The following is a 24195-nucleotide window of genomic DNA, read 5'->3' on the forward strand; positions in this document are numbered from 1 at the left end:
CCAGCCTGACCCTCAGTACCATGACCCAGCATGACCTTCACTACCCTAACCCAGCCTGACCCTCATTACCATGACCCAGCATGACCTTCACTACCCTAACCTAGCCTGACCCTAATTACCATGACCCAGCCTGACCCTCACTACCATAACCCAGCCTGACCCTCAGTACCATGATCCAGCATGACCTTCACTACCATAACCCAGCCTGACCCTCATTACCATGACCCAGCCTGACCCTCATTATCATGACCCAGCATGAAGTTTTCCCTGTTTTGCCTTTTCAGGTTGCTATGGACAGCTGGAGGGTAAGCTTGAGGCATCCTATATGAATTATATGTATGCTATATTATAGCAGCAGTAGTAGCCACAGCAGTAGTAGTGGTAGTGATAGTAGTAGCAGTAGTAGTAGTAGTAGTAGTAGCAGTAGTAGTAGTAGTAGTGGTGGTGGTGGTGGTAGTAGTAGTAGTAGTAGTAGTGGTAGTAGTAGTAGTAGCTGGAGGGTAAGCTTGAGGCATCCTATATGAATTATATGTATGTTATATTATAGCAGCAGTAGTAGTGGTGGGGGTAGTAGTGGTGGTAGTGATAGTAGTAGTGGTAGTAGTGGTAGCAGTAGTAGTAGTAGTAGTGGTGGTGGTAGTAGTAGTAGTAGTAGCTGGAGGGTAAGCTTGAGGCATCCTATATGAATTATGAAATGTATGTTATATTATAGCAGCAGTAGTAGCCACAGCAGTAGTAGTAGTAGCAGCAGTAGCAGCAGCAGCAGCAGCAGTAGTAGTAGTAGTGGTAGTTGTGGTGGTGGTGGTGGTGGTGGTGGTAGTTGTGGCGGTGGTAGAAGTAGTAGTAGCGGTGGTGGTGGTGGTGGTAGTAGTAGTAGCAGTAGAAGTGGTGGTGGTACTAGTAGTAGTAGTAGTAGTTGTAGTAGTGGTGGTGGTAGTAGTTGTTTTAGTAGTAGTACTGCTGGTAGTAATCTGCATGTGATATGAATCTGTAACATATTGAAAATGTGCATATTTAATTAACATTTCCTTGCCCAGTGTGTGGTCGAGCTCCCCTCAACACCAGGATAGTCGGGGGCCAGGACGCTCCTGCAGGAAACTGGCCCTGGCAGGCCAGTCTGCACTTCGTTCTCTCTGGAGTCCTCAGCTCCTTCCTTTGTGGAGGGTCCCTCATCAATGAGCAGTGGGTGCTCTCAGCTGCAAGCTGTTTTAGCAGGTAACCACAGCTGCCACTCAGACAGAAGCACAAGGACATGTAAAAAGTACCTAGACTTGTTATATGAAGACAGAAAAATCCCCAACACACATCAATGAGCAGTGGGTGCTCTCAGCTGCAAGCTGTTTTAGCAGGTAATCACAGCTGCCACTCAGAGAAAAAGTCAAAACACAAAAGGAAAATCTAAAGAGAGCTTAACTACTTGTTTGTAAGATTATCAAAAACATCTGAACCATAGAGAACTGCACCCTTAAGTTATGTTCAAATCAGAATTTGAGTAGTGATTGTAACATCCTGACTCTATGTCCCCTAAGGGACACCATAGCCCCAGGGCATTCTCACAGTACTCCCGTGAGGTTTGAGTGTGCGATCAGTTGGCGGAATAAACTACCAGTCACCAGTCCCGTATGCCTCTCAGTTATTATAACTTAATAGTGTTAAAGTATTTAGCCAGTGTGCAAATATTACAGTGAAGACCACATTTAAAAAGTGAAGTTGCAGCCCTCAACTGATGTTGATGTTGTCATGTTGTGTTTTGGCCTGATGCGCCACCCTCCACCTATCAGTCAGTAGTGTTTCGGCATCCGGGTTGCCAGCTCTGCCATTCGGGGGGGGGGGGCAGGCCATACAAATACACATCATAAAGCAGACCATACAAATACAAGAAGGAGACGACAGTACAAGCAGGGCTCCGGTCAAGATGAATGGGGAAACGCTAGAGAGAAAAGGTATGTTCTGAGCTGGGATATAAAAGAGTCAACTGAAGGGGCGAATCTGATGGAGGTAGGGATGCTGTTCCACAGTTTGGGGGTTGCGACAGCACCTGCACTGTCACCTACAGTATTTTATATTACTCTAATTCCACTTCACCTACATAAACTAATCCTATTCACATACCCACACACCCTTTTACTCCACCCCACCCCAGATACACCACCCACCCAAAACACACACCTACCCCCTCTCCACACACACAGGCAGACCCCCTTCCCCCCCACACCCCATTACTCCCCCCCCCCCCCCCCCCCACACACACACACACACCAACACACACCCATAACACAAAACACACACAGGTACCCTCCCACACACACCCAAAACACAAAATATACCCCCTCCCCCGCACACAAAATAAACTAATCCTATTCACGTCCCATACCCCCTCCCCCGCACACAAAATAAACTAATCCTATTCACGTCCCATACCCCCTCCCCCTCACACAAAATAAACTAATCCTATTCCCGTCCCATACCCCCTCCCCCGCACACAAAATAAACTAATCCTATTCACGTGCCATACCCCCTCCCCCGCACACAAAATAAACTAATCCTATTCCCGTCCCATACCCCCTCCCCCGCACACAAAATAAACTAATCCTATTCACGTCCCATACCCCCTCCCCCGCTCCACCATTACGTCACCCATGAAGCTCCTAGTTTTCACACCAACAGAACAGTCTGAGAGATTGAGAAACATGTTTGAGAGATTCAAGTGAAGATAGAAATCAAACACCTTTGTGTCTAATGACCACATCCCCAATCTACAGCACAAAGGTAACCTAAAGAGCGAAGAGGGAACTCTAGATGACCTAAAGCACGTCTGTATAAAATGAGGACATACAAAAACAAACAAAAAAGGAACTTAAAGGTTTCACAAAATGCAGAAGTGGTGAACATGTCCTGTCTTTCATTCCTTTCAGTTCTCAAATACATATTTTGCATATTATATATATTTTGGTCTTTTTATGAATGTACTATGAATTATATTTCATATAAAATGTATTGTATCACTAGAGATGATAGTTTGTACCATCTAGTGGTGAGGTTGTGGAATTGCAGCCAACTGAGTACTGCCAGAGAATGTCTAATTAAGGGAGAACTGCCACTCTCTGAAAACTTCCGGTTTCTGAACTGGTTGCAGTTCCTGCTGTGGTTCCACATGAGGGCGCTTGTCCACGAGTGCAGAATGAATGGAGGTCTATGGAGCTGTACCCCTCAAAATCCACTTTTCTCAGGATATTTTTTTCAAGTAATTTGAATATTGTATTCGAAAGGGGAGGCAAAGAAAATACACTTGGTTGAGTATTATATTTTTTAAAGTCACTTAATTGCTCTAAAAAGTCTTTCAAACGTGTAAGTAATGTCATTCATTAGCACAATGCTAGCGTGTTATGGGCAACAACGACCCAACGTGTAAGAAAACGAAAGGACATGACTCCCAGATTATTTCACTTTTGATTGATAATCCATATCCATTTTGCTAAAAAAATAAAATAAAATCTGAGGGTTTCAGTCGTTAAATAGGTGAAAACAATAAATTTAGCCATGTAGCCATGTAGCTCCATAGGACCCCATGTATTTTGGACTTGCCCGTAAACGGGCTCTGGCACTGCTTTTTGAAATGTGTTAAGAGAAGTACGGTGGCCCTCAAGGGACATGCAAACTCAAAAGGCCAGCTCTAGAGTGTGTGTCGGTTTAGGTTTTCTGAAGCAGAGCTAAAAAGTGACCAGAGTTTCACAAAAGTAAAGTACGTAGCAGATGCTTTAATCCAAAGTGACACAGTGTTGCAATAGTGTAGCCTGAATACCAGACTCTCTGACTTCGCCGAGTACTGTAGGGAAGAGAAATTGAGCGGAAGTGCGTAGCAGATGCTTTAATCCAAAGTGCTGCAATTGTGTAGCCTAGAAATCTAGATGCACTCTAGCGGCAGCAAATTACATTTGCTGACAGGGCTAATCTAGCAACTCTCCGTTGGCTTATGAGCTCGAAAAATTAAACTTCTATCAGGCCAATCAAATTGTGTATAGAGTCGTTAGGCTGGCTTAACATAATGATTGATGGCAGAGTTACAACGGTTTGGCTTGAACTCCCTGCTACTTGAAAACAAATAAGATGGATGTTGCTGTTGGCGAACAGTGTGACACGAGTTAAGCTTTTATTAAGTTGGCAAAAGAAGACCTAGGAAATCTTAAACTTAGCTGATGTTGAGTTGTATTCATTGGTTCTTGTCATGCTGTTATAGTGTCCTTGTCCACTAGCGCCTCTTACTGGTGGTAGGTGGTATTGCTGTGCACACCTTGATTTTCAGCCGATACCATTAGATTCTCGTTTCCCAACCTTGGGATTGGGACCCCATGTACAGTAGGGTAGCCTGAAATTCAAATGGGGTCGCCTGAAATACTGGGTATCTTACAATTGACCAGTACATTATATTTAAATGTACATACATTAAATAAAAAATATTAAAAACTTCATTATATCCAAGTTCAGTAATTAATTGGCTCCTTCATTAAAATTTGGCTACGTAAAAATAAACTTGGACAGCCCGCATAAGATGTTTTATTGATGTAATCATGTTTGATCAACGTTCCAAACGTATTAGCTTGCTAGGACATTTGGGGGAAATCAAAGTAACACTCTCGACTGGGTGTTACAACAGAGATGTTGTGAATGATTGGGGTCGCCAATGTTTTGTGACATCACAATAGGGTCACCTGCCAAAAAAGGTTGGGAGCCCCTGCATTAGATATTGTGGTTTTGCTGCAATGAAACGATTTTGTTCATAACAAGTATGAAGGTGTAGTTAACTGTTGCTGACGCTGTTGTATGTATGTCTGCCCTTTTTTTCCACTGGTTTTGTCTCCATGTCAGTATATCATCAAGTGATCTCGAGGTGTATCTGGGCCGGCAGAACCAGGAGGGCAGTAACCCGAACGAAGTGAAAAGGACGGTGAGCCGGATCATCACTCATCCCAGTTTCAACCCTGTCACCCGTGACAACGACATCGCTCTGCTTCGTCTGAGTGCCCCAGTCACCTTCACCAACTTCATCAGCCCTGTGTGTCTGGCTGCCAGTGGGAGTGTTTTCCTCAACGGGGTTGACAGCTGGGTCACTGGCTGGGGAGACGTCGCAGAGGGAGGTAAACACTAGACCATGTTTACTCTGAATGATTTCGGACTTTGACGCAATCGGATAACACTACGACCAATGTGTACTGTCCTCCAACGTTGCAACGCTGTCTTCATCAGTTTAGCTGGTTCTCTGGAATGTTGGGGTAAAAGTAATTCCATTGTGCTCTCGTGAGAACTCTGGATTTCCAGGGTAATTAAAGTGGCCCTTTATTTGTAAAACGGACCCTTCATTTTACCTTAAAATGCCATTTAAGGCGTGAGTGAGTGGTTTGTTGTGAATAAGGGAGTTTCCTCCTTAATTGACCTTAATCTATGCACATTTCTAATTAAAAAAATACTTAATTAAAGAAGGGTTTTAAGGTCAAATGTAAGGCATTTATAAGGGGTGAAATTAAGGGGTTTTGTTTTGTTGTAAATATAACTAAAGCACCAGTGAATGTCTGCATTAATTTAAGACAATAATCTGACAGGCAGGCAGGCAGACACACAGTAAAGTCACATGACTTGAAATCTTATTGGTTTTTCAGTGTGTGGTAAAACAATGCCCCCTTCTGGTGACACTCTGAAAACACACTTGCTCTCAGGGTTAGGGTTTAAAGGGACACCAGGCAACGTTTTCGTGTTAATTACTCATCTTCGTAAGTCGGTATATGGTTAAATGACTCATTGTAGGGGCATCAGTAGGGGCGGGCGAATGAAGACTCTCTCGCCCGCCCCTACTGCCTGTAGGAAGAATATCCCGCTTGCAAGTTCAGTGTATCGTACCCACCGAACGAAGCAGGATCAGTTTACATCCTGCATACAGCACAGAGGCAGGCTAACGAAACGCTAGAGATTGTTGCAAACGTGTGTATAATGGCAGAGCCGGCGAAGAAGCAGTGAAAACCCTTGACGGAAGATGCAAAGAAAAGGAAAAGAGCTTCAGACCGAGCGAGGGGGGGGTAACAAGATTCAAATGAAGAACCTTGAAGTGGGTTATAAACTATCTAATGAGGAGACACAGCACTCAAAGAATCCTCCATAGAAATGCACAGGGTTCATTCATAACGGCAATATGGCAATAGTCTTTCTGCACATATCCTTCCTGTATTACTGCCCATTCACTTGAATAGTAAAATAGCTGCCCGATAACAAAGTGCATTGCAAGATGGCCACCGAGTGGGGACTAAAAGGACTTTAGTTATAGTTACCAGCTACCAGTCTTCTTGAGTGTGTTGTTGGTTACCAGCTACCAGTCTTCTTGAGTGTGTTGTTGGTAATAGTTACCAGCTACCAGTCTTCTTGAGTGTGTTGTTGGTAATAGTTACCAGCTACCAGTTTTCTTGAGTGTGTTGTTGGTTACCAGCTACCAGTCTTCTTGAGTGTGTTGTAGGTTATAGTTACCAGCTACCAGTCTTCTTGAATGTGTTGTGCTGAGTAACTTTCCTTCTCCCGGTCTTGAGTGTGTTGTAGAAAGGTAACATTCCCTCTTAAAGGCTTCGGTGTTTTAAAGTCACGTTTGAACTGTGGGTAATTCCCTTTGGTGACGCAGACTCACGGAAAGGGCTTCGGTATGATTGCTTAAGCTAGACTAGAGCGTATGGGAGAAGTGTGTGTTTGGCGAGGTAGCTGTCCGTGGTCCTGGAGTGCCTGGAGCGGAGATCACGATAGAGCGATGGCCGCTTGCACCCCCTGTGTAAGGAGGATGAGTAACAGGGCAACTGGTGACATGGAGGAGTAGGGGGAGGATACCCTGCGGCGACAGTGGGTGAGTTAAATGCTGTCAATTATCCCGAAGGCTCCTCCCAAACTTTGTTTAGGAAACATCATTAAGTGTGTACTCAAACCCTCACACCCTTTGAAATTTGACATTGGGACAGCCCTAAGCCCTTACAAATTTTGCGAGAACGCGCACCAAAGTCTGTGAGTCCGGACTTTGGCATTGGCCCATAGTAGTCTAATGTAACATTTCCTCTCACAGCCTTGAGTGTGTTATAATTGGGTGACGTTGCCTCTCCTAGCCTTGAGTGTGTCGTAGTCTAATGTAACGTTCCCTCTCAGTGTTGAATGTGTTGTAGTCTAATGTAACGTTCCCTCTCAGTGTTGAATGTGTTGTAGTTGGTGACGTTCCCTCTCAGTGTTGAATGTGTTGTAGTTGGTGACGTTCCCTCTCAGTGTTGAATGTGTTGTAGTTGGTGACGTTCTCTCTCCCAGTCTTGAGTGTGCTGCCTCCTTTTCTCCCCCAGAACCCCTTCCATCTCCTGGCACTTTAAAGGAAGTGGAGGTGGCTGTGACTGAGAACACCCAGTGCCAGTCTTTGTATGAAGCCGTGCCATTCACAGTCACAGACAACATGATCTGTGCTGGCAAACTTGCAGGAGGCAAAGACTTGTGTAAGGTAAGACAAATGTTCATCTTATTGTCAAATAACCGAGTGTGATACTCAGTGAAATGAGTAAACAAAGGAAAGAATGTACAAATACAAGAATTAATTTCATTAGAACAAAGAACAAAACTTCCTGTTTGCTAGATCATGGTGTCCTGTGATGACCATAGTGTTAATTTAAACCTTCTTTGATAAGCAATAATAAAGTGATTTTCTATCTTTCCCTTTCAGTTAAAGGCACCCTTACCAGTCATTTGACCTTAACATTACGTTTCCAAAATCATTTGATGGCACATAACTTCACAACATGATGAACGCCACTGCCATTGTCTGAGCAGCCCTCTGTAGACAATTACTGACCTAGCAACTTTTCTAGTTCCCCCGAAATGGAAACGCAAAAGAGCTGCTATGCTACAGGATTTCTGAGAGCTTTTTCTTCAGACTGCTGTTGGTGCTTTTGGTCTATATTATATCGGCAAAAGACGCATATTTAGTTTGTTTATTATTGCACTTCTCAACCAGAGGGGGACCCCGATAGCAAACTTGTTAAGGGTGCCTTTAAGTAATCAGAAGTGCTCAAACTTCTTAAGGGTTCCTTTAAGTAAACAGAACTGTTTAAACATGTTAAGGGAGCCTTTCAGTAAACAGAAGTGCTCAAACTTGTTAAGGGTGCCTTTAAGTAAACAGAAGTGCTCAAACATATTAAGGGTGCCTTTAAGTAAACCGAACTGTTCAAACATGTTATGGGTGCCTTTAAGTAAACCGAAGTGCTCAAACATGTTAAGGGTGCCTTTAAGTAAATAGAAGTGCTCAAACTTCTTAAGGGTGCCTTTAAGTAAACAGAAGTGCTCAAACATGTTAAGGGTGCCTTTAAGTAAACAGAAGTGCTCAAACATGTTAAGGGTGCCTTTAAGTAAACAGAAGTGTTTAAACTTTCATGCTGACTTGTCATGGGGACGTTTGACTTGTGTTTTCAGGGAGACTCAGGAGGTCCACTGGTGAGCCAACAGGACTCTGTGTGGGTCCAGTCTGGTATTGTTTCTTTAGAAGGTTGTGCTCAACCCAATCCTACTGGAGTCTACACCAGGGTGTCCCGTTATGAGAGCTGGATCAACTCTGAGATCAGCACTAATCAACCAGGCTTCGTCCTGTTCACTGTCAATTCCACTGTTCCCTCTCCTAGTGCATCTAAAGCCCCAGAGCCCACCAGTACGTCTATACCTCATGGTACGTTATGTATGTGTGTGTGTGTGTGTGTGTGTGTGTGTGAGTGTGCATGTCTCATGGTACGTTGTGTTTGTTTGTGTGTGTGAGTGTTTATGTCTCATGGTACGTTATGTGTGTGTGTGTGAGTGTTTATGTCTCATGGTACGTTGTGTGTGTTTGTGTGCACCAGTACGCCTATGCCTCATGGTACTTAGTGTGGATTTTGTGCGTGTCTGTTGTGCGTTTTGTGCGATTTTGTGCGTGTCTGTGATGATTAACTTTTCATGGAGTAGAGCAAATGCGCACCTACGGAGCAGAACAATATACTCTGGGTCTCTAAAGACTGGTTGGCAGCATCACCAAATGCAATGTGGGGTAGTCCTCTCCCTGCAACTGCTCGGATGCTTTCTTGAAGGGTTCCAAAAAATCTATCACGGACGTGAGCGTGTTTTGATAAACCCCTTCCATGCGCTCAGACTGTCCCCTGCTTTCAAGTGACTCGTAAATTCCCTTATATTGCTTACTCACGGATTTCAGCATGTCTATTTTACTATTCCAGCGAGTCTCACATTCTTGAACTAAGGCATATGGTAGAGTTGTGGTCGTACTGGCCTTTTTCAAATATTTGACAATGACCTTACACACGTCCATTATCTCTGTGACCTCTTTGATGTCAGATCCACTGCAATATGTTTCAGGACTGTGATTTTATTTTGCGGTGTATGTGCTGTGTTGTCTCACCTCAGCTACTTAAAGCAACAGAATACAATTCTTTCACCTTAAAACAATGGCTTCAAACTCATTTCGATCACACGTGGCCTTATAAAAGGCATAATTATGTCTCTGTCAACAGCGATGTGCATCTGGAATGCCTATGTTGCTTTGCTATGTTCTGACCACTGACACAAACACAAGGATGCCATTGTTGTACTATGTAGCTTTGCTATGTTCTGACCACTGACACAAACACATGGATGCCATTGTTGTACTATGTAGTTTTGCTATGTTCTGACCACTGACACAAACACATGGATGCCATTGTTGTACTATGTAGCTTTATGTTCTGACCACTGACACAAACACATGGATGGCATTGTTGTACTATGTAGCTTTATGTTCTGACCACTGACACAAACACATGGATGGCATTGTTGTACTAGGTAGCTTTGTCGTGTTGTTGTGACCACTGACACATGAATGCTATTGTGGTTTCTGTCATCCAGGACGTTACTGCCGCCCCCGCCTAATTGACAACATTGCGATTCCCATGGTGACGGTTGTAGCCAAAGTGAACAAACCCTCGGGCCACATTGACTTTGATCAGCTGACACAACTCATTACCAGAGAGGTACATCTGAACCTGCAGTCACATCCGAACCTGCAGCTTACACACCACACACATACACACACACACACACACACACACACACACATCCGAACCTGCAGCTTACACACCACACACATACACACACATCCGAACCTGCAGCTTACACACCACACACATCCGAACCTGCAGCTTACACACCACACACATACACACACACACACACATCCGAACCTGCAGCTTACACACCACACACATACACACACACAACTAATTGTAGTCGGGTTCGGTCCGGGTTCGGACACATGGGGGCGATATGCACTGGAAGCTTTACATTTAATTCCTTATTATGTTGGGTAACCAACAGGTCTGCTTTACATGATGCAAACGTTTGTTTTTTGAGAATAAAGTAAAATGTAAAAAAGACCTAATAGCTTTCTTCCTGTGTGCAAGATTTGTTTATCGTGACAATGCATTTCAGGCATGCAGCCTGAAATGCACACGCGTTGTCACGACTACATAAACAAATGGTTATGCACATATGCACATAAGCACAGTCTTGGGTAACGTTAAAAAAAGTTGTTAGCCTATCAGGAGATTTTAAGATTATTTGCGTTGCATACTGTGGTAAAGACATAGGCTACCGGTAGGCTATAAGGTCGTCTCGTTCAACTGGATGAGGATTTCCTCAAGTTGCCCCAATTAACGTCGATGCTGCATATGGATCAGTGACAGAGGCACTGTAGTTTCAACGACTGTTGCAGTTCATTTTTAAGACTTTTCGTCAATGGTAAGACAAGAATTCTATTTAGGCTATGCTTGCTTGGGCCTCTTGTGTTAATGTGCGCTGTGTGTGACTTGCGTGTGCGTGCACGCTCATCTGATTCTGTAGACAATTTGTTGTGTGTTCCGTTTAATGGGCTAAAAAGACAGGCTATCCACAAACATGAACGTTTAATCACTAGCATGGGAATAACTGAGGCATCATCTGCGTCGGGCTCGGGTCGGGTTCGGACATAAAAATGAAAATGCCTGTCGGGTTCGGGTCGAGTTCGGACGCAACTCTGTCGGACGCGGGCTGGGTTCGGACAGAAATTTGCGGCCCGATCCGCACTCTAATACACACACATCTGAACCTGCAGTCACGAACCTGCAGCTTACACACCACACACACACACTCCTACACATAGACACACATCTGAACCTGCAGTCACATCCGAACCTGCAGCTTACACACCACACACACACAACACACACACACACACATCTGAACCTGCAGTCACATCCGAACCTGCAGCTTACACACCACACACACACACACAACACACACATCCGAACCTGCAGCTTACACCACACACACACACACACACACACACACACATCTGAACCTGCAGCCACATCCGAACCTGCAACTTACACACAACACACACACACACACACACACACACATCCGAACCTGCAGTCACATCCGAACTTGATCCCCCCCATCCCCACCATGCACACACTTCATACAATCACACACCTTAGCATGCTTACATACCACACACATACATACAACACACACACACACCTTAGCATGCTTACACACCACACACACACATACAACACACACACCTTAGCATGCTTACACACCACACACATTCATACAACACACACACCTTAGCATGCTTACACACCACACCCATACATACAACACACACACACACACCTTAGCATGCTTACACACCACACACATACATACAACACACACACACACCTTAGCATGCGTACACACCACACACATACATACAACACACACACACACACACACCTTAGCATGCTTACACACAACACACATACATACAACACACACACACACACACCTTAGCATGCTTACACACCACACCACACACATACATACAACACACACACCCCTTAGCATGCTTACACACCACACACATACATACAACACACACACACACCTTAGCATGCTTACACACCACACACATACATACAACACACACACACACCTTAGCATGCTTACACACTACACACATACATACAACACACACACACACCTTAGCATGCTTACACACCACACACATACATACAACACACACACCTTAGCATGCTTACACACCACACACATACATACAACACACACACCTTAGCATGCTTACACACCACACACATACATACATACAACACACACACACACACCTTAGCATGCTTACACGCCACACACATACATACAACACACACACACCTTAGCATGCTTACACACCACACACATACATACAACACACACACCATAGCACACTTCATACAATCTCACACCTTAGCATGCGACAGTTTACACACCACACACATACATACAACACACACACACACACACACACCTTAGTACACTGAATACAATCTCACACTTTAGCATGCGACAGCTTACACGCCACACACATACATACAACACACACACACCTTAGCATGTGACAGCCATCTTTTAGACCCCCCCCCCCCCCAACACACACACACACACACACACCTCTTCTCCACAATCCTCCACTCATTGTTTGCATATTCATTCTTTTGTGAATTGCGACCTGGGGGCAGCCGTGGCCTACTGGTTAGCGTTTTCGGACTTGAAACCGGATGGTTGCCGGTTCGAGCCCCGACCAGTAGGCACAGCTGAAGTGCCCTTGAGCAAGGCACCTCACTGCCCCCCAAGCGCCGCTGTTGTTGCAGGCAGCTCACTGCGCCGGGATTAGTGTGTGCTTCACCTCACTGTGTGCTGAGTGTGTTTCACTAATTCACAGATTGAGATAAATGCAGAGACCAAATTTCCCTCACAGGATCAAAAGAGTATATATACTTATACACTATACCTCTCATCCCACATACAGTGCTTCTAATGACATTTAAAAGGACTAACTGTCGTGTGTTGCATATGTAAGAGTCCTGTAGCCATGCAAAGTCTGAGATGAATCCTACCCTCCAACACTGGAACACAGATCTTAAACATGGACAAATCAACATATTTATGTATTTATTTTACTCTAACCAAGCATCTGTGAGCCTCAAACATACATTATATCTGAATAGTTGAATCTTTGGAATTGGCTCACTGCCAACTACCAACTGAGATTGTGCTCCTTTTTCACCCAGATTGACAAATCCTCAAAGGTACATTATGCAGATCCATTATATCAGAAAACAAACTTTCTCCAAATTTCTCAGAGGTAAGTGTTGCACAGTTCAGAGGTAGTGTGTGTGTGTGTGTCGTAAAAACAGCAGTTGCTGGCCCTTTCATTCAACAAATTTAAAATGATTTTTTTAAATACTTAAACGCAAAATAACATTTGATATATGAACCTTACATTTTTCAGTAGCCAAATGTGTGCATATTTGAACAAAATCTGGTTTGGTTCTTACCGGGGCTTTTACTGCCTGAAATATTAATTTCAATTTCAATTTAATTTCACTTATAGATCGCCAAAACATTACACATGTCTCATGGCGCTTTACAGAATGTTAGACAATCAGAGAAAAGAAAAGAAGGCCCATGGGTAACAGGGGCGAGGGCCTGACCCATCTGCCTAGGGTCAGTTACAGAACAGTATAGTCTGTATACATGATAAATGCATAAGTTAGTCTGATGTAGAGAATAGAACATGGTGTTTAAAGCCACCTGAGGTGTATGTTACAACAGATGGTTACATATCCGGGATGATAATGCATGAATCCTATTTAGTGTCAGAAAGTTCAAATAGTCCAGTGTAGGAAGTGGAATTGTCCAGGGGGATTAGGAGTTGTCATAGGGCAAGTGGGTGGCTAGGCTGTACGGGCCAGGAAATATCCAATTTTGTTTACCACACTCGACGGTTAGTGCCTGGTGGGTCGTCTATTACCTTTCTCGCAGCACATCAACCGTTAGACTGAGAATTCTTGTCGCAAATCAAAATTCCACTGGAGCTCCAAGCGGATTTGTACATGCAGCCTTATAACACTGTTTACAGCTCTTTGAGTCACGGTAAAATGGCATTTTTGGTACATACCTAATTTAGATACACTTATGGTGTGGGTGCTTGCGTTTCTTTAGGAATCCGCCATCTTGGTTTGTATAGAAATGAATATTAAGTGACACATACACGTAAGAGGTCGGAAATATGGGACGGTCGGTAATAGGTGACGTTCCGATAAATTTGAAGTGTTCTTCTCAGAAGTGTTCTTCTCTGGTATTTCTCAGAAAGAAATACCAGCATTCTATCATCATCCCCTCCAAACTGATCACCAAACTCAGTGAACTGGGCATCAATACCTTCCTCTGTAACTGGATTCTGGACTTCCTAGCCAACAGATCTCATTCTGTTTAGGTTAAATAACCACACCTTCTCAACCATCACCCTGAACACCGGCGTGCCACAGGGATGTGTGCTGTGTGCTCTCCTTTACTCCCTCTTCACTGACGACTGCACACCTGTACATGGCTGTAAGACCACTGTCAAGTTTGCAGATGACACTATACTGCAAAAAGTGAAATCTCACAAAGTGATACAAAATCTAGTTAGTATTGTTTTTAGTAGAAGGATACTTACTTTGAGCTTTCATGTAAGATTATTTGACTTAAAATAAGTCAAAATCTTCTTAAATGAAGACATAAAAAATAAGCATTTTTATCTTCCAATGGATTAAGAAAATATATATTAAAATGTAAGATATAAGACAATTTGTCTTAAAAGGCATTACAGGTCTCTCCGCATCCGAACCAGCAGGTTCAGAGGAAACGTCTTCCCTGCGGCTGTCACCCTATTTAATTCTAGCTTTGCATACCGATGACAATCAACAAACTAAACTCCATTTCCTTATGCTATAGCAGGGGTCACCAAATGGCGGACCGCAGTCCGAGTCCAGACCCTGACGTGATCCTATCCGGACCCGGACCATAATAGCCTAATTTAGATTTTCACGTAAGATTTCAAAGCTGCGCTAAATGTTTCGTTGGTTAGGATAACAGCATTTACTTCAGGAGCTTCAGGAACCATCATTTCGCTTGCTGCTACTCAGCCAGTGAAATCTGTGAATTCTGATAAAGTCGAGTCAGTGAGTAAAGTAGCCTACTATGGGGAAGAGACTCACTGATAGCCTGAAACGAGCGAGGAGAGGAGACGAGACAGTCAATATAATAGTATATATTTATATAACAATACGGGGGCAAATACCACGCAAAACTGTCACGTCCGTAACGCCAACTAAATATGGATGTGACAGTTTTGTGCGGAATTGCCCTGGACCTCTTCTACATATTCTGAGACAGGCGATTTTTAAAAGCGCCAATTTGAAGCACCTCTACTAGACAAAGTATATATTTTGAGCAAGCATAGGGTAGGCTAGGCCCATTCAACAGTGAACTGAGACCACAGAATATTTTACGATTTAAGAAGGCAATATGATTGATCCACCTCAATCTAGTTAAGCCTACATGCATTCACTGCCAACAACGTAATGTTCCTGGGTTTCCAGGATTTCGGGTCGACATAAAAAAAAACTAAAAAAATAAAATTAAACTGGCTGATTAATGGGTTCAAGGAACCAGATGTGGAATATCCATCCTTGTCTCAGCTCAAATTTAATTTTAAGTTCACGTTAAGATCTTAAAAGTAGCCAGTTTTCCACTTCTCTTTACTCTTATCGTGCCTTATTTCTTCTCATTTTGAATGTTGCCTTTTAGGCTACTTATTTTATTTCACATTAAACATTAGGCCTAGGCCTACAACTAGGCTCCATCCATCCATCCTAATATATATATATATATAGTTATGATGCTCCGGACCTTTGCTTGAGGACATTTTCCGTATTCACCTCGCTGAAGATTAATTGAATACCCCTGTGCTATAGTCTCACAACATTGACATGGAGGTAGGAACTAGAATTCCCATAATACATCACTCCAAAGTCACCATCATGGAGGTATTACAAAGACCCATAGAGAGTGGGGAGGTACTGTCCTATTCATTGTAATATCCAATGCTAGACTAGCTACTTCAGCCAAAAATGTACTTAATTGACTGAGCTGCCATCTTTAAAAACATGGGTTACCATAGTTGCTTTCGCTTTCAGCCACATTTTCACAAACAATCCAATTAGGTGCCAAAAATGGCACACATATTATTCACATGAATTTACTTTGATTTCACAAATAGTATTTCTCTCAGAATGCAGTGATTTCTCTCTCAAAGCAAACTGAAGTCTCTAAAACCGGTGTTCTCTCTCTCTCCCTCTCCCCCCCTCTCTCTCTCTCTTCCTCTCTCTCTCTCTCCCTCTCCTTCTCTCTCTATCATTTTGTATTTTAGTATATTTAGCATATTCTTTATCTTCTACTGTCCTTACTGCTTAGTTGTGCTTTTATATTATATACTGTAATTACTCTTTCTGCTGTTAAAGAATGTGTTTGTGTTGTATGTATGCTGCTGCTGAGACCTTGAATTTCCCCTGGGATCAATAAAGTATCTATCTATCTATCTATCTATCTATCTATCTATCTATCTATCCGCCTCAGAGAGCATATGAAGTCTCTAAAACCGGTGTTCTCTCTCTCTCCCTCTCTCCCCCTCTCTTTCTCTCTCTATCAGCAATGCCTCAGAGAGCAGATTGGAGGTGGAAGTCCGTCAGTGGTTCCAGCTGCCTGCGAATGGGGGCCTTCTTTGTTTCCCTGGCAACAGCACTGTCATGAATGTTGTGAGACAAACACTCACATCACAGTTTGCCCAAGTTTCTATCATCAATGTCACAGGTGGCCAAACATATACACACACACACATACATTTTCACATACTAATATTCAGAGAGAGACACACACTCACACACTGAGCCTTGCATGGCAGCCTCCGCCATCGGTGTGTGTGTGTGAATGGGTGAATGTGAGGCATGATGATATAAGGAGCCAGAAAACAGTGCTATGTACATGTAGTCCATTTACCATTTAAAGTAAGAATCATTAAATGCAGTATAATAATTTGTTTGTTCAGGGCTATATACATGCAGTCCATTTACCATTTAAAGTAAGAAACATTAAATGCAGTAGTCAAATGTCCCTGAATAAACAATCTGTATTTATGTTCTGTATTTAACTGTATGGATGTTTAATGCTTCTTACTTTGAATGGTAAATGGACTGCATGTATGAATAAACAAATGATTATGAGCCCACAGGGCTCTTTTGCAGCAAAGCCCTGATGACAAACAGTCCAAAGAAAACAGAGTACAAAAAATACAAAATTGAAATCAAGAAGAACACAATAAAAGGACACAGAAGAATAATAAAGACATTAAACAGACAAAAGCATGTTAGTTAAAAACAGGAGCACTGTACCAGAGTCAGTTTAAGACTTGCAGTTTGTTCCATTTATAAGATGCAAAAAAAAAAACTGAAAGCAGATTTCCCAAAGTCAGATCTGACACATCTTGTGTAGTGTTGTTGATTGGCCGCTGTGGGACCTCTCCTGTGGACCTCTCCTAGGTCTATCTGAAAAGAACAAATAGAAATCTCAGCTATATCTATGCATGATGTATAATTAACATAGGCTACACCTACATACATAGCGTGTAAACGAAACATTAGCAAGACCTTGTGACCACTGACTCCATGCCATCCTTGCCATCCTCAGATAGTCTCTGTGTTGTGGTGACTTTCGAAACCGACATTCAGTTTGAGGAGAAACTCAGGAACCACACCAGCGAAGAGTTCAAGACACTGGAAAGGCGCATTGTTAGAGTGGCAAGTTACATGCTCTTTCTAAAATATTTTTTTTATTATAATATTTGAGAAATGTAAATCTTATTGTTATTACTGACACAATGTTTCAGATTAATGATATTTCCAGCACCAAATATGGAATACGCTATAAAAGAACTATTGTCATTGGATTCAGGTGAGATGGTTATTATTTCCATTCTACAACCATTCTATTAAGATTGCATTTCACAACATGTCCTGCCATACCAGTACTGAGCTTGCATCATCATCAATTATATAGAAGGGGTGGTAGCTAGTGGTTAAGGAGCTGGGCTAGCGTGCAGTAGTTATATAGAGGCAGTGGGAGCATAGCTGGGCTAGCGTGCAGTAGTTATATAGAGGCCGTGGGAGTGTAGCTGGGCTAACGTGCAGTAGTTATATTGAGGCAGTGGGAGCGTAGCTGGGCTAGCGTGCAGTAGTTATATAGAGGCAGTGGGAGCGTAGCTGGGCTAGCGTGCAGTAGTTATATAGAGGCGGTGGGAGAGTGGTGGTTAAGGAGCTGGGCTAGCGTGCAGTAGTTATATAGAGGCCGTGGGAGCGTAGCTGGGCTAACGTGCCGTAGTTATATAGAGGCCGTGGGAGCGTAGCTGGGCTAGCGTGCAGTAGTTATATAGAGGCCGTGGGAGCTTAGCTGGGCTAATGTGCCATAGTTATATAGAGGCAGTGGGAGCGTAGCTGGGCTAGCGTGCAGTAGTTATATAGAGGCCGTGGGAGCGTAGCTGGGCTAGCGTGCAGTAGTTATATAGAGGCGGTGGGAGAGTGGTGGTTAAGGAGCTGGGCTAGCGTGCAGTAGTTATATAGAGGCAGTGGGAGAGTGGTGGTTAAGGAGCTGGGCTAGCGTGCAGTAGTTATATAGAGGCCGTGGGAGCTTAGCTGGGCTAACGTGCCGTAGTTATATAGAGGCCGTGGGAGCTTAGCTAGGCTAACGTGCCGTAGTTATATAGAGGCAGTGGGAGCGTAGCTGGGCTAGCGTGTTGTAGTTATATAGAGGCAGTGGGAGCGTAGTGGTTAAGGAGCTGGGCTAGCATACCGTAGTTATATAGAGGCAGTGGGAGCGTAGCTGGGCTAGTGTGTTGTAGTTATATTGAGGCAGTGGGAGCGTAGCTGGGCTAGCGTGCAGTAGTTATATAGAGGCGGTGGGAGAGTGGTGGTTAAGGAGCTGGGCTAGCGTGCAGTAGTTATATAGAGGCAGTGGGAGCTAGTGGTTAAGGAGCTGGGCTAGCGTGCAGTAGTTATATAGAGGCAGTGGGAGCGTAGCTGGGCTAACGTGCAGTAGTTATATAGAGGCAGTGGGAGCGTAGCTGGGCTAGCGTGCAGTAGTTATATAGAGGCAGTGGGAGCGTAGCTGGGCTAGCGTGCAGTAGTTATATAGAGGCGGTGGGAGAGTGGTGGTTAAGGAGCTGGGCTAGCGTGCAGTAGTTATATAGAGGCCGTGGGAGCGTAGCTGGGCTAACGTGCCGTAGTTATATAGAGGCCGTGGGAGCGTAGCTGGGCTAGCGTGCAGTAGTTATATAGAGGCCGTGGGAGCGTAGCTGGGCTAATGTGCCATAGTTATATAGAGGCAGTGGGAGCGTAGCTGGGCTAGCGTGCAGTAGTTATATAGAGGCCGTGGGAGCGTAGCTGGGCTAGCGTGCAGTAGTTATATAGAGGCGGTGGGAGAGTGGTGGTTAAGGAGCTGGGCTAGCGTGCAGTAGTTATATAGAGGCCGTGGGAGCTTAGCTGGGCTAGCGTGCAGTAGTTATATAGAGGCAGTGGGAGAGTGGTGGTTAAGGAGCTGGGCTAGCGTGCAGTAGTTATATAGAGGCCGTGGGAGCTTAGCTGGGCTAACGTGCCGTAGTTATATAGAGGCCGTGGGAGCTTAGCTAGGCTAGCGTGTTGTAGTTATATTGAGGCAGTGGGAGCGTAGCTGGGCTAGAGTGCAGTAGTTATATAGAGGCAGTGGGAGCTAGTGGTTAAGGAGCTGGGCTAGCGTGCAGTAGTTATATAGAGGCAGTGGGAGCGTAGCTGGGCTAGCGTGCAGTAGTTATATAGAGGCGGTGGGAGAGTGGTGGTTAAGGAGCTGGGCTAGCGTGCAGTAGTTATATAGAGGCAGTGGGAGAGTGGTGGTTAAGGAGCTGGGCTAGCGTGCAGTAGTTATATAGAGGCCGTGGGAGCTTAGCTGGGCTAACGTGCCGTAGTTATATAGAGGCCGTGGGAGCTTAGCTAGGCTAACGTGCCGTAGTTATATAGAGGCAGTGGGAGCGTAGCTGGGCTAGCGTGTTGTAGTTATATAGAGGCAGTGGGAGCGTAGTGGTTAAGGAGCTGGGCTAGCATACCGTAGTTATATAGAGGCAGTGGGAGCGTAGCTGGGCTAGCGTGTTGTAGTTATATTGAGGCAGTGGGAGCGTAGCTGGGCTAGCGTGCAGTAGTTATATAGAGGCGGTGGGAGAGTGGTGGTTAAGGAGCTGGGCTAGCGTGCAGTAGTTATATAGAGGCAGTGGGAGCTAGTGGTTAAGGAGCTGGGCTAGCGTGCAGTAGTTATATAGAGGCAGTGGGAGCATAGCTGGGCTAACGTGCAGTAATTATATAGAGGCAGTGGGAGCGTAGCTGGGCTAACGTGCAGTAATTATATAGAGGCAGTGGGAGCGTAGCTGGGCTAACGTGCCGTAGTTATATAGAGGCAGTGGGAGCGTAGCTGGGCTAACGTGCAGTAATTATATAGAGGCAGTGGGAGCGTAGCTGGGCTAACGTGCCGTAGTTATATAGAGGCAGTGGGAGAGTGGTGGTTAAGGAGCTGTATAATATTGTTGTTAGATATAAGTTAACTTTTAAAATCTCCTGCATTACCAGCTTTCAACACTATGGTAGTGTATACTTAATGTAAGAGACATATGCCAATCTTGTATTGTGTACTTGATGCAAGAAGCATTATAAATGCATCTTGTGTAGTGCAAAAGTACAGAAGTAATGGAGAACATAATGTCCATTGTGATGTAAGGTATTCATGTGTCTCTAACGCTTTAGGCCACGGCGAACAAGCAGAAGGACTAAACGAAATGTCGCCATGGAGACAGAGGTGGAGCTCCAGGAAGAGTTTGACTCTGTTTCCACTTCCTCCTCGACCTCAGACTCCTCCTCTCATTTCCTGCGGTCCAGTGACGTCATTGAAACACTGAAGACGGCTGCTGCTAATACAAGTTTAGGCTTCACTATGGATGTAGAATCCATTGACATCACAAAAGGTAACACGTATGTGTACACACACATACACGCACACACACAAAAAAATGTTTGCTTTCTAAAGCAGTTTATTTGTGATTCAGGCTCTTTTGTGAACCTTGAATCATAACACATTGGTGGTCGATGAATATTAAGCCTGTGCAAGCTCATCACAAAAGTTTTTTGAAAGGTATCAAAATGAAATGTAAATGTTGTTAAATTAGGCTCGCCCAATTCATTGCTAGCAGCAGATAACCAACATCTGAGAAATACTTCATAGTGCTTTTTTTAAGTGACAGACACACAGACATACAAGTATCTATCGATCTAATGTGTAGACACACACGCGCGTGTGTGCGCGCGCGCACATACACGTACATACGCAGAACGCACACTGTGCGAATCCTAAAGCTGATGACGTGCAGTCTGCAATGCCTCTTAAAAAGTCTCAGTCTAAGTTCCAGAGCACTTGAGAATTCCTACCGATGCACCATTGAGAGCGTGCTTTCTTTTTGCATCACAGTGTGGTACGGGAGCACAACCTCCCATGACCGTAAACAATTGCAAAGAGTTGTCAAGTCAGCAGCCAGGATTATTGACACTAACGTACCTGATCTCCACAACATTTACACTTCCCGCTGCAAGAGAAAAGCTGATTGTATTATTAAAGACCCCAATCATCCCGCTCACGCTCTGTTCTCTCCCCTACCATCCAGGAGGCGTTACCGGAGCAATAAATCCAGCACCACCCGTCTCACTAGTAGTTTTTTTTCCACAGGCGGTCAGATTGTTGAATAACTGATGCACTTTCTGTCTTGCACTATGCACTTTATGTCTGTTTTATTTTTTTGTCTGTTGTATGTTTCCCTGTCTGTTATACTGCATGTGAGTGATAGAGCAAAATGCATTTCATTGTATTGTAGGCTTACTATACATATGACAATAAACCGAACTTGACTTGACTTCAGGCGTCAGTTAGGGGCAGCCGTGTCTACTGGTTAGCGCTTCGAACTTGTAAACGGAAGGTTGCCGGTTCTTACCAGTAGGAACGGCTGTAGTGCCCTTGAGCAAGGCACCTAACCCCTCACTGCTCCCCGAGGCAGCTTCACCAAAGCACACCAAATTTCCCTCACGGGATCAAAAGAGTATATATACTTATACTTATACACACACACACACACACACACACACACACACATTTAATATATTTTTCTGTTTCTGCTTTAAGTGACTGTCCCTTCCAGAGCGGTGCCCTGCATGCAGAACACCATCGGACCCATGGGTCTGACTGGGATCTCTCTGCTCATCTCATGGACCTGGTTGGCACGCTGACCTGTCAATCAATCCAGCATCCAATCCTGTGTTAGATTTGGAGACACAGCTGCAGCTTCCCTTCTTCTCAGTAGCACTACTTCAAGTTCTTGGTTTCCATACGTCCTCTCTCTCCAGGCTAGTGGCTAACATTAGCAATACTGTCACCCCATTAGCCACCACCACACACACCCACGCACTATTTCATTACCCCCCCCCTTCCCCCCAAACATCCCATTAGCCAGCCCCCCAACACACACAAACACCGCCCCCCCCCCCCCCATACACACACACACACAATATACCTTTCTCATTACTACTATTAATTTAAGAATTACTTATGACTTGGGCATTCATAGCCTGCTGGTTAGGGAATCGGACTTGTGAACGAAAGAAAAGGAAGGAAAATGTGGGTGGGGGGAGTGATAGTGAACAGCGCTCTTCCACATCCACGTCCACACATGTGGTGCCCCATTACACCAACTACTCCCCTTGACCAAGGCACCTAACCCCCAACTACTCCCCTTGACCAAGGCACCTCACCCCCAACTGCTCCCCTCGAGCAAGACACCTCACCCCCAACTGCTCCCCTCGAGCAAGACACCTCACCCCCAACTGCTCACCTCACCCCCAACGGCCCGTGACGTATTTCAAAATAATAATGTAATCCGGCCCTTGAGACTTTTTAATTGCGACAAACAACGATACTGATTAAAATAGACGATAGTTCCAAGTACGGTGACAAATCTCATTTGTACTCTGCTCCACTATGTGCTAGACATCCAGAGCTTCATTCAAACCCAAAATCGCTGCGCAAAGTTTTCAGGAAAATACTTGTATTACACGCGAGAAACACAAAGACGTGCATTTGTAATGACGCGGAAGCGATGCAGGCCATATTGCAGAAATTAAGCAGAAATAGGCCTACAACAAATGTTGAAAAATGTTTATGTGTGATTAAGTCTTAGGTAGGTTATGTTATTCACCTATTCTAAATCTGAAGGAGAATATACTTTTGGAGATTATGATCGATCGTCTATTGAATGGAGGTGCGTCTTTGCGTGTATACGACGGTGTCCACTAAGCATACCGTGCTTATTTCGACCCTCTGCCCAACATAGCTTGGAGGTTGCAGTGGTAATCGTGATGATAGTGTCCGTAATGGACGTGGTACAGACAGCAGGGCTAGTAGAAATAGGGCTCTAAACTACAAAGTCACCCGCAATATGATGCGAACTTCTGGGTACTCAGATTACCCGCGATAGGAACTGATTTGACCAGAATACTTTATTGTAGGCCTTGTGGTTTAGAAACCATATACATCTTAGGTGTTGGTATACATCTTAGGTGTTTTCCTGTTAATTTGTTATGTGGGTAATATGAAAAAAGGAAAGTAAACCTGCTCAAATATGTTCATCCAGTATTTAGAAAGGTGCATAATTTGAAGTGCTTGCCATCCAGTAGCAAATTAGATGGGTAAATTTACCCCCTTCATAAACTTTTGTTTTACTCAAAGATTTTTACATTTACAGTAGGACTTTATCTCTGACCACTTTCAAGCCATGGCCTTTTGAAATTTTGATATAAAAATCCAATGGTGTTGCTTTCTTAACCCTGACGCCTATAGTTTGCCAGGTTTAAAAAAGTTATGAGAGGAAAATATTTTTATTTGGTGTGAAACACACACATACCTGTTTTTATGCTTTTCATTGGTTTTATAATTTGTATTAATATTTATTTTATCATTATTTTATTTATAAGCTAAGGTTGCTAGCAGGTGTCTAAAACTAGATAAAAACACTTGCACTTTCTGTTTGCAGTTTTGTGTGGTATTTGAAAAAAAGAACATTGCATTTTCAGAAATAGCCGGCCCTCCAATCAGATGACGTTGGCAGAA

At 44.0% G+C, this 24195-nt stretch overlaps 2 protein-coding genes and 1 long non-coding RNA gene across 15 annotated transcripts in view; 2 read left to right on the forward strand and 1 right to left on the reverse strand.

Annotated features, from left to right (window-relative positions):
- LOC121718887 overlaps positions 1–22543 on the forward strand; it is a 24794-nt gene extending 2251 nt beyond the window's left edge. For 3 of the 4 annotated variants that reach the window (XM_042104291.1, XM_042104292.1, XM_042104294.1), the window contains exons 2-13: positions 285–305; positions 1038–1215; positions 4867–5135; positions 7353–7504; positions 8470–8719; positions 9922–10046; positions 13164–13237; positions 16628–16788; positions 17662–17771; positions 17861–17925; positions 20793–21010; positions 22216–22543. In XM_042104291.1, the coding sequence (XP_041960225.1) occupies positions 285–305; positions 1038–1215; positions 4867–5135; positions 7353–7504; positions 8470–8719; positions 9922–10046; positions 13164–13237; positions 16628–16788; positions 17662–17771; positions 17861–17925; positions 20793–21010; positions 22216–22319 (1727 nt within the window). In that variant the 3' untranslated portion in view covers positions 22320–22543. The remainder of the gene's footprint in view (positions 1–284; positions 306–1037; positions 1216–4866; positions 5136–7352; positions 7505–8469; positions 8720–9921; positions 10047–13163; positions 13238–16627; positions 16789–17661; positions 17772–17860; positions 17926–20792; positions 21011–22215) is intronic. The other variant, XM_042104295.1, reaches the window with a different exon arrangement.
- The window catches only part of LOC121718788 (NACHT, LRR and PYD domains-containing protein 3-like), a 1510793-nt gene that overhangs the window by 692079 nt on the left and 794519 nt on the right, over positions 1–24195 (reverse strand). The gene's annotated exons all lie outside the window — the stretch shown is intronic.
- The window catches only part of LOC121719082, a 530903-nt gene that overhangs the window by 302326 nt on the left and 204382 nt on the right, over positions 1–24195 (forward strand). The window lies entirely within an intron of this gene.

The sequence above is a fragment of the Alosa sapidissima genome, chromosome 9 (assembly GCF_018492685.1).
Source record: "Alosa sapidissima isolate fAloSap1 chromosome 9, fAloSap1.pri, whole genome shotgun sequence".
In the NCBI taxonomy this organism is placed as follows: domain Eukaryota; kingdom Metazoa; phylum Chordata; class Actinopteri; order Clupeiformes; family Clupeidae; genus Alosa; species Alosa sapidissima.